This window comes from Parasteatoda tepidariorum, chromosome 8 (genome assembly GCF_043381705.1).
Source record: "Parasteatoda tepidariorum isolate YZ-2023 chromosome 8, CAS_Ptep_4.0, whole genome shotgun sequence".
Classification (NCBI taxonomy): Eukaryota; Metazoa; Arthropoda; class Arachnida; order Araneae; family Theridiidae; genus Parasteatoda; species Parasteatoda tepidariorum.
In genome coordinates this window covers 34,739,602-34,755,319 of record NC_092211.1, presented here as the reverse complement: position 1 = coordinate 34,755,319, position 15,718 = coordinate 34,739,602, and the positions used below count along the sequence as shown (strand labels likewise).

Here is a 15,718-nt window from a genome sequence, read left to right as displayed (position 1 = left end):
AAGCATAAAAAAAAATATATATATTATATGTGTGTGTATGTGACTTCATTGAAAGATGAAACTCGTAACCTACTACGGTATGATTGTGGCAATGAGTGAAGCCATAGGTCGTAGTGTCCGCACAGCTCGCTCTTACTTTTTAGGCAAAGCTGGTATCCTTAGATGGCGGGTGTTAAAGCCAACACTGTTAATTGGAACCCAGTCCGTTTCAATGACAGCTTATGACCTGTAACCACTAATCCACCGTGTCTCTTTCTCGTGTTTCAAATAACCTTATTTATAATAATATGCATGCGATTAATGCTATTTTTTAAGGAATTTTATCATATTCGTTTGTTTATATCCATATTATAACTCTACATTTTTAATGCTTCTACAGGAAATCTGTCAGTATCTCTTCATCCATCGCAGATTACAACTGAATCAGGTAGATCCGCAACATTAAATTGCAGTGTTCAAGGATATCCCGTCCACTCAATCACTTGGCTTAAAGATGCCCGTCACTTAATTACAAGCAACAGGGTTCGATTGATTGCCAATCAAGTTCTACACATTACATCAGTTCAAAGAGAAGATCAAGGAATGTATCAGTGTTTTGTGTATGGTAGTCAACAATCGATTCAGAGTGGAGCGCAACTGATTTTATCAGGCAAGTCAGTTTACATGCATCAACTTTTAATGGAATTCTTTGAATCAAAGTTTTCTTTTGAGATACATTTTAAATTATATAACCTTTAACTTTTTTCAAAACTCATCTCCTTTTTTTAAAGTTTTATGGAAGCTATTGCGTATTAAGTAATGTGTTGAAATTCCTGTAGTACTTACAAGTACATTTTCGGAAATTCTTCCAGAAATGACAGAAGCTATGTCCATTTAACTTTAATATCATATAAGAGAACAGAAAATTGATAACTATTACAAACAAAGAGCACGTAAAGTCTTCTTTACATATATTCCCCTGATTGTCCTCCTTTCAAAAAAATCTGTTCACCATTGAACCTTAATAACATCCAAATAAACTGCACCCACACAAAAGCTTTAATTTAATGGTGGTACTGTTCTATTTGATCCATAATTCCGATTTCTCAGAAGTCAATACTTTGTTTGATAATACCCTATTGATACAGATGCAGAATCCTACTTTATTGCAACACTTCAAAAGCTTCAAACATTAAACTGAGGAGCTAATTAAACTCAAAAACGAAAAGGAATAATTTTGAAAAAGAAATACCGAAAATATTTATTTTGAAATCACCTTGAGCTACGGATCAAAAACTTCAGCTATTTTTTTTTTTAATTTTTAAGTATAATAAATGATTATCTTAATAAAAAATTGAGACGCAATAAATAATAAGCTTATTTTAAATATGAAAAATAAAAACTGAATATGTGTACTTTATCGAATTTATTTTACCCGGAAAAGTTGTACGTATTTTTTTCTCCTAAATATCCAACCATAGATTATTTTATGAAAATTCATTTGCATTTGAAATAAGATTTTTTTTAATGTTTTGCAGACATAACCCAATTACTTTGATAAAGTTAAATTTTGAAAAACAATCTGAGGTTATAATCTCATCTAATTAGAGTACTAAAAAACCTTGGATTAGAAACTTATATAAAATAACAAAGAGGATAAAATTACAAAAGATTTCGATTTTTATGAGAAAAAATAATGAGCAATCTATTTTACTAAAGTTTTAAAAAAATTATTAAACTCCTGATAACTTCCATTTGTTATCTTTCATTTTAATGGCAGGGCTTTAATCCTCAGTTAAGTGGGGTGGGTTTTAATTCAGGCCACGAACCGTTGCTAATTGGAGGTGTCACCTCCTTAATTAGATATCTAAAGTTTGTTTTTTAGGAGGGTGGTTATTTTCTCTTCTTAAAAGATGAAAAAAAATCCAACGTTTGAGAAGACGAGAATCGCTCTAATTGCGCCCTTTTATAAGATTTTAGTTGTTTTCCTGTCTTTCCAATTAAAAGGACGAGGCGAAGTTCTCGCCAGGTCTTGGCGAATAAAATCCAACAAAGAAAGGATTAGTTGCGTTATCTTAAAATTTAAAATCATTAAACAGCCAATAAGTACATCATGCATGTTAAAGATTTGTTGAAGCATTTTAGAATCTTAGCTTATTCTATAAATTGGAATTAAGTCAGGTTATATGTGTTTTCAACAAGCAAGATAAAGACTCCTTTTATTTCTTTCTCGGAAAAGAACATGTCTTTCTTTTTTCTTATACGACTTTACTTGCATCTTCAAAACTATGAAATAAAATTTTTTTCTCCAGATTTGCTGTACAAATACTTATTGCAAATAGTTGTATGCAGGGAAGAGTTTGCTTTCCAAATATCATAAAAAAAACCTTTTTTTAAATGTAATTAGTTTTATTGTGCAAGAACAAAAAAAATTTCTACCAAGAAGTCCACATCCCACTCGCTGTGATCGCCAACCTCTGAACAGCTATTTCAGTTGCAATTGCTTCGGTGGCTTATTGAATGTTTCTATATATTAGTCTAAAACGGGATTACTGAAGAAAAAAATTTCAAAATTGAGCAAAATATGTTGATTTAGCGAGAAAAAAGTAAAAATAGAATTTAAAAAACCCTTGTGTTCAAATTGGAGCAGCATATACTCATTTGTTTTGCTAAATATAAGTGGAAAGAGAAATGCCTGAGTGATACATCCATTAGATGCCACCAGGATTCGGACCAAGGACCTACGGATTCTTGATACGATGTTCTAACCAACATAGTTGCACAACCCAGCCAAGGGAGAGCTTGGAAATTTTATATAATGGCAACCACTATAACACATCATAACATACTAATTTTTGATTTCAATGGTACAAAGGGTAGAATTATGGAAAATACAATCCTAATTGCTAAGTCAGGAGATTGGTAATTTTAATTTCATTTTTTTGCCTATTTTTTTCTTGCTATATCTTAAAAACTTTAAATCGAATATAATGCATGCTATCATGTGTTATTGTGGTGGTCACTATATAAAGTTTGTTAACTCTACCTGGACTGAAGTGTACAACTATGATGATTGGTGCATCGCACTAAGAACCTGGAGATCCTTGGTTTGAATCCTGTATGCAGTCATATATTACTGGCAACTTTGATTACATAAAGATTTCAAATTCAAAGATTGCTTGTTTGAGAGCAATTTAGCGCATTTTTGTTCAATTTTGAGAAACACCTTCTACAATATATGCATGCTGATACTTTTTCTTAAAGAAAGTTTCGTATAATATTTGTATATAATCCTGTTAAACCTTAGGTTTAAAAATATTTCATAAATTTCGTATACATTACAATTTTATAACAACAGAACTATAATTTTGCGTGTTTGGTGACTTTACATATTCTTCATACGTGCATAAATTAATATCAATTCCATTCTTACAAAAATCCCTTAAAGTAAATGCAAATCGAAATTGAATGTTTAAGCATAAAAAAAATCATAGCTGGCCAATTTTCGTTGATAAATAGCATCTTTCTCACACGTTAGTTATGCATCATTATATTCCTAAATTATGATTGAACCTGTGAAACAAAGAAATATAATTAAAGAAACTTGAAAGTTTCAGATTAAAAGTCAATTTATCAAGTATTAAAATAAAGTTGCCAAGTATTGTGTATGCAAGCAAGTCAATTTTATAAATGAACATTTCTAAATTATTATTAAAACTGAGTAAATTCCTGTGTATAATCAAAGCAAAATTTGTATTTCAATATTTTTGTTTAAAGTTGATTATGGCGTAATAAATATTGTTTCTATTTTCATGCTTATAAATGATCGCTCGCATAATTTTTCCATCTGATACTTTTCTTAAAATGGAGTGCTAAAAATTAAGTGTGATTACAAAAATTGTTCACTTTTAACATTACATTTCTTCCCAACTTGTAAATCAGCATGTTTAAGCATTTTTTGTCCCGCGAGGTGAAAAATATTTTCTTTAGAAATTTTTAAATATGTAATTTTAGTGTTCATGGCTTATGACTGCTTGCAGTCACTTAAATAAGTAAATATAAAAAAATTATTTTCAAGAAATCTTTCAGAACTGTAGAGAGTCATGGCAAATTACAACTTCATAAATACATAACTATAAGTTTCCGTGTTTGATGACTTAACTTAATACTTACCTAAACTCATAAATCGAAATGAAATGTTAACATAAGCTTTTATTAAGGCTTTATTAAAAAGTTAATCACTTGCATAGCATAGAAGTATTTTGGCAACAAAAAAAGAGAAAACAATCAACAATCAACATGTACATATATAGAGATAAGGTTTTATTAGTTCATCATAGTGCATTCATATGTCTGCCTTTTCATTAATACGGCATTTTCTTCATTTGCTCGTAGACTGATTCGCCTAGTCAATGGCTCGCCCTTTCACTGATACATTGGAATCCACAATTCACTAGATTCAGTAATCTAAACCGTTTCTTCCTTCTCTTTTATTCTTCTAATATTTACTAGCTAAGTGAATAGTAACTAGTAATAACGGCAATTACAGAAGCATGAGGCTATAAAAGTAAAACCTAAAAAATAAGAACATATTAAATGAACAAGAGTATGCTCGTTTAAAAAAATCTAAAAGCATGACAGTATATAATAAATATTAACAAAGAAACAGAACACTAATATTCATAAAGGCAGAAAATTTACTATTATTACATAGAATTATTATTAGGTATAACATTTACTACAAGGAAATAATAAATTATTTGCGCTTTAAAATATCTTATTTATAATTAAGATAAACTCTCCTCAAGTTAAGAAACGTTTACCAAAAGATAAATATGTATGATATAGAATTTACTATTATTACATAGAATTATTTTTACATATAATATACCTATGCTACTGGGAAATAATAAATTATTTCTGTTATAAAATGTCTTATTTGTAATCAAGATCCACTCTCCTCAAGCGAAGAAATATTTTTAGACTGATAAAAAGCATCAATATTTAAATAATACTTAAAACGAGTTGTTATCTCCATTAATTTCTAAATTAAATATAATAAGCAGTAAGCAGTTGAACAGTTTTAAGTATTAAAATACATAGGTAACAAATTTTATTTTATCAATTCTTGAAGTTTAAACTTTACTTGTGTTCACACTTGGCTAGGAAATAAGCTCTTTTTTTTATCTAAATTTTAAAAGTTTCTTCGACGCTGGTTAGGTCATGGGAAAGTCGTAGCAAATTATTTTTTATAGTCAGAAATTTGATATAACTAAATAAATTCTGAAGATCCTCATTTATATATATCTATTCATAGTTTATTATCATTGTTATTATTTATATTCGTTATTTATTTTTAAATATATTTTATTCGAAAATATAACAAATCAACAAATATTAATTGATAAATAAGGATAAATATTAATTATTTCAATGTTTTGTTCCCTTTTATTTTAAAAATTTGACGACATAATTGGAAAATGCTACAATACAATTTTGCAATTTGTAGGCTTGCATTGTAGAAAATCGGGATCAAATTATGGTATGAAGTACTGGTACTTAAGGTGCCTCATCCGTAAAATTCAGTTTTACCGTAAAATATAATACCGTAGTTTTTACTAAAATATTTATTTATTTAGAGTGACTTAAAGATTTTACGGAAATAATTACTGAAAAACTTGCGGTATATCAGGTGTTTGTCCCGTAACATGCTCCGGTAAAAATGGATTTACCAGTAAAAATCATCCTGCTTGCCGGAAAATTTTACCTTAGTTTGATCTGGATTTTTTATTAGATTATTCACTATTCAGTTTATATTTTTATTTAAAAATTTGCTTAATTTTTTTTTAATAATTTGCAATATATATCTCAATATACTAAAATATCCCTACGTATTAAATTATTAAAAAAAATCAGCTTTTCTTTATTTTAAAAATGCCAGGCCAAAACTATATAAGTATAAAGCAACAATTTAACTTTTAGTATAAAAGTATTTGAAAAATATGTAGCTTTTAAATACATAATTTGGAAAACTTTTCTATCTTTATGTATATTAATTTTAAGCGAAAGCTGACTGTATTAATCAAGTTAAATAGCATTGGAAGAACGTATTTGACATTTACTGAGATGAAAGTGCAGTTAATAATCGGAAACATATCTTTTCGATTAGCTATTAAGTATAGCTCAGACATATTTGTGGAAAACTTATTTTGGGGGTGATTCGAAACCTCGGCCATTAGTTGCCAAATGAGGATGAAGTAATCGATAAAACATTTTTTATTTGGAAGCGAGGAGTTTTTGTTTTTACTTTTTTTATCGCTACATTTTTTTTTTCATTTGGAAAGAAATTCAATAAATAAAATGTTATCCGATAGGATAAAATAAAAAATGATCAGATTTGTATTTTGTATTAAAAAATCAGAAATATTATCTTATCCATAATTATTGATTGTTTTGAATGACACTAAAATGTTCCAATTTGCGGTGTTTATATATTTTATTGTGAGGAATTCAGACGTTCTGAACATTTTAAATTAATTATCTGGGAATTTGTTATAAAATATCTTAGGTAACTTTTGTTTCATAAATAAAGATGAAAGAGTGAGAATTATTATGCCGACGACATATATTGGTGTTCGTCACCTAGATTGTTTATGGCTTAACCTGAATACGTTTAAATAAAATAAAGTAATACTATACATTAATAGAGATTTTTTAACGTGCTAAATAAACGAGTTTGTGAAAGTCGGTTAAATTGTAAGTCAAAATTAAAATTGGGCTCAAAATTTAATCACATTATGATGCAAGTTTCTCCCTCTGAAATTTATTTCCTGATCAACTTAAAGAGAATATATTTTCATTTAACTCGTGAGGAAAATTTCAGCATATTTGTAACACCAGTATTGTTTAATGTATGTTTAATTATGTTTAGTACTGTTTAATGTTTTCTGAGAGCGATTTTTACTGGTTAATGTTTATTTTTTATACACTTTATGTTAATTTATTTTAAAAAAATGCTGAACTAACATATGCAATATAAAGATTATTACATTGCAATATCTTGAACCAAGTATTAATTTTGATACTCCAGTAAACGCAATTAGAACCAGGGGAGGATACTGAACACGCATAGGATTAGACGTCTACTATAATGTACTAGATTCATACATACTCTGGTTACCTTGGTATTCATACCTTTTTAAAGTTGATACACGTTACAATGTTTTTAAACTACTACCTTATTAAGGTTTTACAAATTTGCAGGATATAAAGCAAAATACTACTTAGATTATGATTCCACCTTACATAGATTTTAATATAGGTAAAATATAAAATTTTCTAAATTGAAAAAATATATTTTTATATAAAAAATAAAAATAAATTATATATTTTAATTAGTACATTATTTTACTATTACTGCATTTAATAAAATAACAGAAAATACAGTTAGTTTTTTTAATATTATCGTTCTTTATAATAAGTAAGCATACTAATGTAGTAGTTATTATTGTAAAAAAATACTTTTATTTGTATACAAGCTTTTTTCAATATAATAAATCGTAACTATTAACCCGAGCAATATTTCTTTCATTAAAAAAATGAAAGCAGTATAATAAAAGTAATGGAATTTTTAAAGATGATTATGAAAGTGCTAAAAACGCAACAATAATAGAAAAAAATTGTTTAATAACAAGAAAATTACAACATATTTTCAAAACTCATTTTAGTTAACTTTTTAAATAGGAAATAAAACAATAAATTTGTGAAGATTAAAGGATTCTCTAAAGATTCTTTATTTTCCCTATTTCTTTAAAGAATAATAGATTACTCATGGGAGCTCGTTGAGAATTTTAAGTTAAACACGGAGATAGTGTTTTTCTTTGCTTTAAAGAGTTTTGAGGCAAAGAATACATAATATTAATCTTTGAACCCTCTTTAGAATACTGCATTAGTTCATTTAATTATATGTGCATGTAATGATCCAGACTTCATTTCTTATCAAAAAATTGAATTTATTTAAATCTAGAAACTTTAATTAGAGAATGTTTATACTTTTTTTTTATCGCGCAAAGAGTTTAATCAGAGCTTTTTTGATTAAATTTTAAATTTGTATATCAAAAGGATGGTTTTGAGTTTTTTTTTCAACAATATTTTGATTAGGGTAATTTATTTTCCGAAACGAAAATACTTCGACAGATTAGGAACGCAAAGAAAATTTATTTTGGGGCTCGGTAAATTTTGTAATGGCACGTTTATTTTTACTTTCGATAGTAAACTTAAAACGCAATTACCGTTTTCTGTTTGATACACATATTAGTGTGGAGACAGGAAACGATTGAATTGGAGAAAAAAAATTACCGAACTATGCAAATGTTCTCAGAAACATCAGTTTGATTCTGAAATGTGTGTAACGGTCTAAGTACTTCAAAGGCAATGACTTTATTTTATCTAAGTCGAAAGTGATTGTTTTAAAGCATATCCAAACTTTTTCTACTTTTAATAAAGCATTTTTGGTTTTTATGACGTAAATAAATTGTAATGTTTTTTATTCACGAAAGAGCAATATAATAAGATAAATTTCGAAATTTAAGTTGAAGAAAATAAAGTGAATATTTGTCAATTATATTCCAATTAGCAGCAAATAGCAGATTAATATAGTAAAGTTTGAAATTTAAACAAGATTATATGGAAAACTTTAAATTTAAGTTTTGTGATAGAATTTCGTTTTGCAGCAAATAGAAAATTTGTGTTTTAAATAGCAGGATTTAACAAGATTAAATATTTAAAACACATATGCAATTTTTGAGGATGTTATTACGTTAAACAAATCATGCCATACTTCTCTCATGAAATTAATAGCACTAGATTTTCTCGTAATGATCGAACCTCGAGCGTTCTTGCTCTAGATGCCAAATAAACCCAACTAAAATTCACAAAAATTCCTAAGAAAAATTCACAAAATTTTTAAATACTTAACTCATTTTTTTTCAAATTTTAATTTTTTCTGCGTTATCTAATAGCAAAGAAAAATTTTGTTAAAAAAGATTTAAGTGGAAAAAAGCATAACCCTGTACAAGTATTTTTTTTCCACGAACTCATCGAGCCGTTGTTTTTAGGAGAAAAAATAATTTTGAATCAAAAACAGCAAATTTGATGCTTGGATCTACTAGCTCCAAAAATACTTTGTTTGGAAACCAACTTAGATATAATTTCAAAAGTATTTTAGCTTCATTGAAATTTCGTTAAAAAGTTTACATGTTATAAGAAGTTAGATTCTATAGGTAATCAATTTTCATATTTTCAGCCATGTTAAAAAATTCTTTGCTCAATCAAATTTAAGATTTTGGAGGAATTAGTATTTCAGCGTTAGTAATTTAAGCTGAAAAATAATTGTATCATTTCCTTAAACACACACACAATTGCTGAAAATCTGGGAAAAAGGGTGGAAACTTATCAGTTTTAGCTCGCTGGAAACGCAGCTACTTCAACATGAGTGATGTTATAGGCCAAAATCCTTTTATTATCTTACTAAATAATTGAGAATAATAATATAGTTCTTAATTAAAATGCCATTACTTACGTCAAAATACAATTTAATGAATATGATATAGTTTTCTATGAACAATTCAAAAAAAATAAAATTAATTTGCGTTTTGTTCCTCAAACAAGCATTAAACTAATTTAAAATAGTAATCGACATGAAAAAAAATTTAATATAAACTAAAAATATTAAATAAAGTAATTTTATGGTTTGATTTACAACAAGGAAGAGAACTCATGTTTAGTCGCATTCAAGCCACTCCTAAATAATGTCTTTCCAATCTCCAACAATCGATGAGAAGAGAGCAAGATAGGTCTCTATTCCCAACCCCTTTTGCATTTTAATTTTACAAGGAAAGCACTTTAAACTTGGGTATTTTCTGGAATAATTTGCTCATTTACAGATCTCAATTGCAATTAGACATTCAAGCGATTAAAACTAAGTAGAAAATAAATAAATTGCGCTCAGAAGTCTTCATGAACTTTTTCCTCAATGTATCAGCAAAATCTATTCCTTTATAAAATAACTAATTCAATCAATATTTTCGTTTATTGCAATTGGAAAATATGTTTGTCGAAGATATTATTGATGCATTCTTGCATGAACACTTTTAATATAATTTGTTATAATTTCATATTAAACTTGAAGTCTTGAAAATAATATATATTTTTAGTTTCTTTGACAATCTACATTTTTGGACATGTTATTTTATTTAAGACATTAGCTCCTTCAATAAGTTTGGCATTCGAATCATTTCTTGCATGTTATATATTTTTCTAACTATTATTGAATAGATTTGCTTTACATTTGCTTTAAAACTATATTCTAGTTTAAGTATAATATGGCAATTTCTCAAAAAACTTAATTTGAAAAAGAAGCATAATATATAAATATTTATATCATAAGTGAATAAATCGATGACTGTGTGAATTAATTAAAAGTGTATTCTTGAAACATTTAATTATCACGTATCTTTGTCTTAAAGTAAAGTAATTGAGAATTTTTTAAAAGGTCAATTGTAGAGTGTGGATGATATATATTTTTTATTATAAATATCTATTAAACTTTAAGGTATCATTAAAACATCATTGCTAAATTTAGTTTATTTTTATTATTATTTAAAATTTATAGAAGGAAAGTTTTCTAAACATTATTGATGAAATTGAGTGACATTCTTTGTCTTTGTTAAAGCAAATATTCATTTTGAATATGTACACTCTGTGTAGTAGACAGTTGTCTAATATACATAACATTGAGTAGTATGAAAACGTTTGTTAGACTTGACCATTTAGAAATTTGACTAATGAATTTGCTGATGAAATGTAACTGCAGCTCTAAATGAAACTGAATTTGCAAGCTGATAAAATTTCAGAGACGAGTATTCAATCATTTTTTTTAAATCTATCCTTACAAATATATCTCATATTACAAATATAACTCATCCATTTTTCAAAGTTGCACTTGCATAATCCTGTCTTATATTAAATAATAAAATAATACAAAGGCACTTTTATTTTTTAAAAAACTGAAAAACTTTTTTATGACATTTTAACAATTTAAAAAATTTCAGAAATTTCAATAGGTTTATAAGTTGTACCACTTTTGCCAATAAATACACATATGTTTAAGTTTTCAATAAAACTGAAAGCATAATTTTTAAATTTTAAAATGCCAGCCTCCTTCATTCACGTTGTTTTGAAATTAAAATTTTGATATTCCATAAATAACACTAAAGAAATAAATAGGATAATTATCATCTCAGAATTAATTTTTTTTCAATAATTATTTTTTAAAGAAATTTCTGCTAAAACATAGATATATACCTAAATGTACAATCTAGTAACAATCAGGGAAAAGCAATCGCCAAGAGCGTTTGATTACTATCAGACCTAAACTGCATTATCCGTGATTCCGGAATCAATAGTTCTTTCAGTGTTTCGAAGTCCTTCCCTTTCTTCTCAGCTACTTCGTACTTATAACTAGTGAACTTCAATTAGAGTGGAGTTGCTAGTCGCAGCTGTGTACTCATAAGGAAAATCTTTACTCCAAATCAGTAAATTTCATCAATAAAATATGAGATTCAATATAGTGTTAATAAATTGGAAAACTTGAGTCGGTTATTTTTATTAGAAAATACTTTGTGAATCGATCTCTACAAAATTCAAACCAAATAGGCTTTTGAGTTATAATATTTTTTTGTGAATATGATTAAATGCTAATCTTTATTTAGAGATTGACTCAGAGAAAAAAAAAATTTTGAAAACAATATAGATTGTTATTAAATTAACAGAACAGATAAAGTAGTAACAGAATCCACCCTACTCAAAAGTTTTAAGCTATATTTTCTCAAAATCAATGATTAGAAATTATCTCAAAATCAATAATTCGAAATTATCTCAAAATCAATAATTCGAAATTCCAAGGAACATGTTTTCAGTTCTAATGCAGTCAGAGTTTTAAAATTTGCTATTCACTTCAATTATAATATTTTCTTTTGTAGAATAGTAGTGGAATTTTAGAAATGGATTTGAGTTTTGATAACAAAGAGAAAAGGAAAAAAAACTAAACATTAGCTTGTTTGTTTTTTTAAATAGTAAAAAGTTAGCTAAAATATGAATTTAACTTAAATAAGAGAGTAGTAATATTGTGGTAAGTTCTTATTCATTTCTGTGTCCTTAACTGTACGCGAAATGTACTCCTTCATTTAAAAAAGAATATTGATATTTCCGAACATTTGTAAGGCCTTGTAAAATAAATAATTTCGAAAGATTTTCAAAATTAATATTAATTAATGTTAATTAAAGTGAATATGCATGTTATGGTTATCCATAATTATACTCAATGCAAGAGTAAAATGGGATTCTAATGTTATTTTTAACCGAATAGTGTTCTGCTTAAAATATTTTGATTTTAAATATACCTCAAAAGCCCCAAGATCACTTAATGTTTCTTGTTGCATTTTTTATTCATAATATGCATTTGCAACAACATTACATTTATCTACACAGGATTATGCTTTTGTTTTTTTATAAACCTCAAAATCTCTGAGACAACTTTAACTCATTTAATTTTTCTTATTTCGCAGAATATTTTGAAAGGCAATCGATAAAATAATTGACTATTTCACTTCAGTAAAATAGTAAATTGAATCAATAAATTATTAAATTCAATAGTATTTTAATAAATTGGACAACTTATAAGAAAACATTTTGAAAGTCGATTTCTCGCAACTGTTAGTATAGTATAGATTTTAGAACCAAGTTACTATAGTATAGATTTTTGAGTTGTAATTAAATGTTTTGCCGAATAATACTAAACATCAATCTTGATTACAAGTGGTTTGACCTATTTTCACTTTTTCATTGATAACAAAACATTTAAAAAACAGAAACTAAGAGCACTGAATAAAGAGAAATTCATATTTTTAAATTTACGAAACTTTTTGTTATAAATATGAATATGTATCATCCTTAATAAAAAAATATTTCATACAAAACATTTCAAACTTTTTTAATAGAATCTAAAACGCAAATGTTTAGAACCAGATGACAAAACAACTGCTTAAATATTTGTGCACTAATGTTTGTGAAGAATTCTTTCCACTTAAATTTAAATTATCAAAATTAATTCAACCTAAGAATAATTTTACAATGCCTTTATTTATACGCATAAGGCAAATAAGCTTTTGTTAACATTATTTTTTGTGAAATGAAACTAGTTTAATTTTAAAATCTTTTCTTCATTACACAAAATTTTAAAGGAATAAAAACTCATTTTTCTCCCTTATTGCAAATAGTCAGAAGCATAAAATAGGACTTCAAAATAATGTGATGCATGTCGCAGACATATTTTGAAAACATTGTAATAATATGTAAATTATATATTAAAAACGTTAAGCTAACATATTGTTTACCTTATTTTTCTCTCTTTGTGTAAAAATTAAACAACATTTTTTTTCTTATTTTAGCTTTTACTTCATTTAAATCAGTACAAAGACATACTAAAAGTTTTTTATTTCTAGTGGCAATAAAATACGAGCAATGATGTTCATTATTTAAAATTTAAAAAGTACTGTAAATACATTATTTATAGCAAAAAAAATCATATTTGAATCGATAATAGAATAGCAGAATATTATAGTATCTATCATTACTAGAACAAAAGTATTTAAATTAAACTTGCATTTTAAATTAATAAAAAATAGCAATTTTTAAAAAATAGTTTTTAAAAGTACTGAAATATATTCATGGTTTTCGAAAATCATACTTTCTCAAAAAAATTTAACAGAACTTTTTTTTTTACATTTCAAAATTAACTGAAAATATATGGTCAAAGGTTTATGATGGCCAATGTCATGTTACAACTGGGAAACTAAAATGCATGTTTAATTAAAAACTTTACCGATAAGCATATATGTATTTGGCACATCGTTCGTGATTTCATCGTCAACGTTTAACATCCAAATCATACGCGATGCCTGGAAAAAATGCTCAAGGTGAAACATTAGGTCAGACTCTTTTTAAGAGGGAAACTTTTCAACTAAACCTAGCATGCACACCATGCAAAATTTTCGGGAACCTCTTAGGGTTTGCCCGATGATGATGATGATGTGAATGTAGCACGTAATCTGATATATTTTGTGTCAACATAGCTGATTCAGAAGCAGTGCTATGAATCAACCACTCACAGCCGGGATTCCAATCAGAACCATCTTTAGTCGGGAGGGAGAGCTATATGACTTGAGTCAAACCAGTCTTTTTCTCCGCATATCGTAGTTTAAAAAAATCTTGAGAGAACAAAAATTCAGTATAATTTTTATTTATTAATTTCAAAAGAGGTGTAGTATATGCAGAAAGCGGTTTAAGAAATTAAGATGCGGTTTAAGCTACGAATTTGACAAATATTTACAAAATTCTAAGTTAAATTATTGATAGTCATTTCTTTTAATTTTTTATATCATTGAAAACGTAATAAAATGCAAAACTATCATAATTAACATGCTTCATATCAATCGCACAATTTTGATGCATTTTTTCTTAAATTGAATGTTGCACATTAAGCGGATAGAGGGACACAAAATGTGTGACGTAAAACAGATAAAAAATTTCGTTGTGATAGAATAATATCCATCGCTACTGTTACAATGTAATCAACAACTGTTAATATGAAATTAATTCTTAAGATGGAATTTATAAATCAGGAAGGTTTTTAAAATTTGTTTTCATACTCTTTCCAATTAGTATAAAGTATTTCATCAAAAAAATATAACTCGATGAATCTATAACAATTATTTTCTCATAAACTTTACAGAAGACGCTCCTGTTCTGAAGTATGTTTTCAAGCGCCAAACCATTCAACCTGGAGAGCGTTTTTCATTGCGATGTGTGGCATCAGGAAATCCGATTCCAAGAGTCACGTGGTCTTTGGACGCCAAGCCTATACCTGAAAACCACAGAGTTCAATATGGAGATTTCGTTAGCATTCATGCTGAGGTAGTGAGTTTTGTTAATGTAAGTTCTGCTCGCTCAGAAGATGGTGGGATTTACGAATGTAGAGCTCAAAACGAAGCTGGATCAGTGAGTCATCAAGAAAGAGTTGATGTCTTTGGGCCACCTTTCATTAGAATAATGAACAATGTAACTGTTGTTGATGGTGATTCATTGTTTTATCAGTGCCCTGCTTCAGGATTTCCAGAACCAGTTATTACATGGAGTAAAGGTAGCTTTATTTATTTTTTTTATAAATAATTTGTTTTCTATGTTTCAATCAAATGAAATGATATGGATGTAATAGTAAAATAATGTTTCACAAAAAAGTCACAGTAGTTCACCATTTTCTTATTAAATTTTTTTGAAAGTGTTTTAAAACGAAATCATCGATTATAGATTAAAAAAATAGGTACTTAACATTTTTGAATAAAATATTTTACAGCAGTATCTAGTTTAATAGCCGATACCACAGCACCTACTTCAATTTTACCCGTGGTATCTATTTATTTATTTCCACTAATAATTAAGCATCACTGGCACCAACATTACTTGCTGATTTTTTACTGCTCCAAACAGCAGATACTAATAATTATAAGCACTATTGAAAACAGGGTAGCTATTTCTTGCAGATTTGAATAATTAATTTTACATTGTACCTTACATTTATCGTCCACAAAGATGATTCTCGAAAGTATTTAATTTAAACCAA

General features: G+C 27.2%; 1 protein-coding gene across 1 annotated transcript in view; it reads left to right on the top strand.

The window, feature by feature from the left end:
* LOC122271584 (cell adhesion molecule Dscam1-like) overlaps window positions 1-15,718 on the top strand; it is a 384,849-nt gene that overhangs the window by 193,729 nt on the left and 175,402 nt on the right. The window contains exons 6-7 of the mRNA XM_071184629.1: window positions 380-649; window positions 14,831-15,238. Of these exons, the coding sequence (XP_071040730.1) occupies window positions 380-649; window positions 14,831-15,238 (678 nt within the window). The remainder of the gene's footprint in view (window positions 1-379; window positions 650-14,830; window positions 15,239-15,718) is intronic.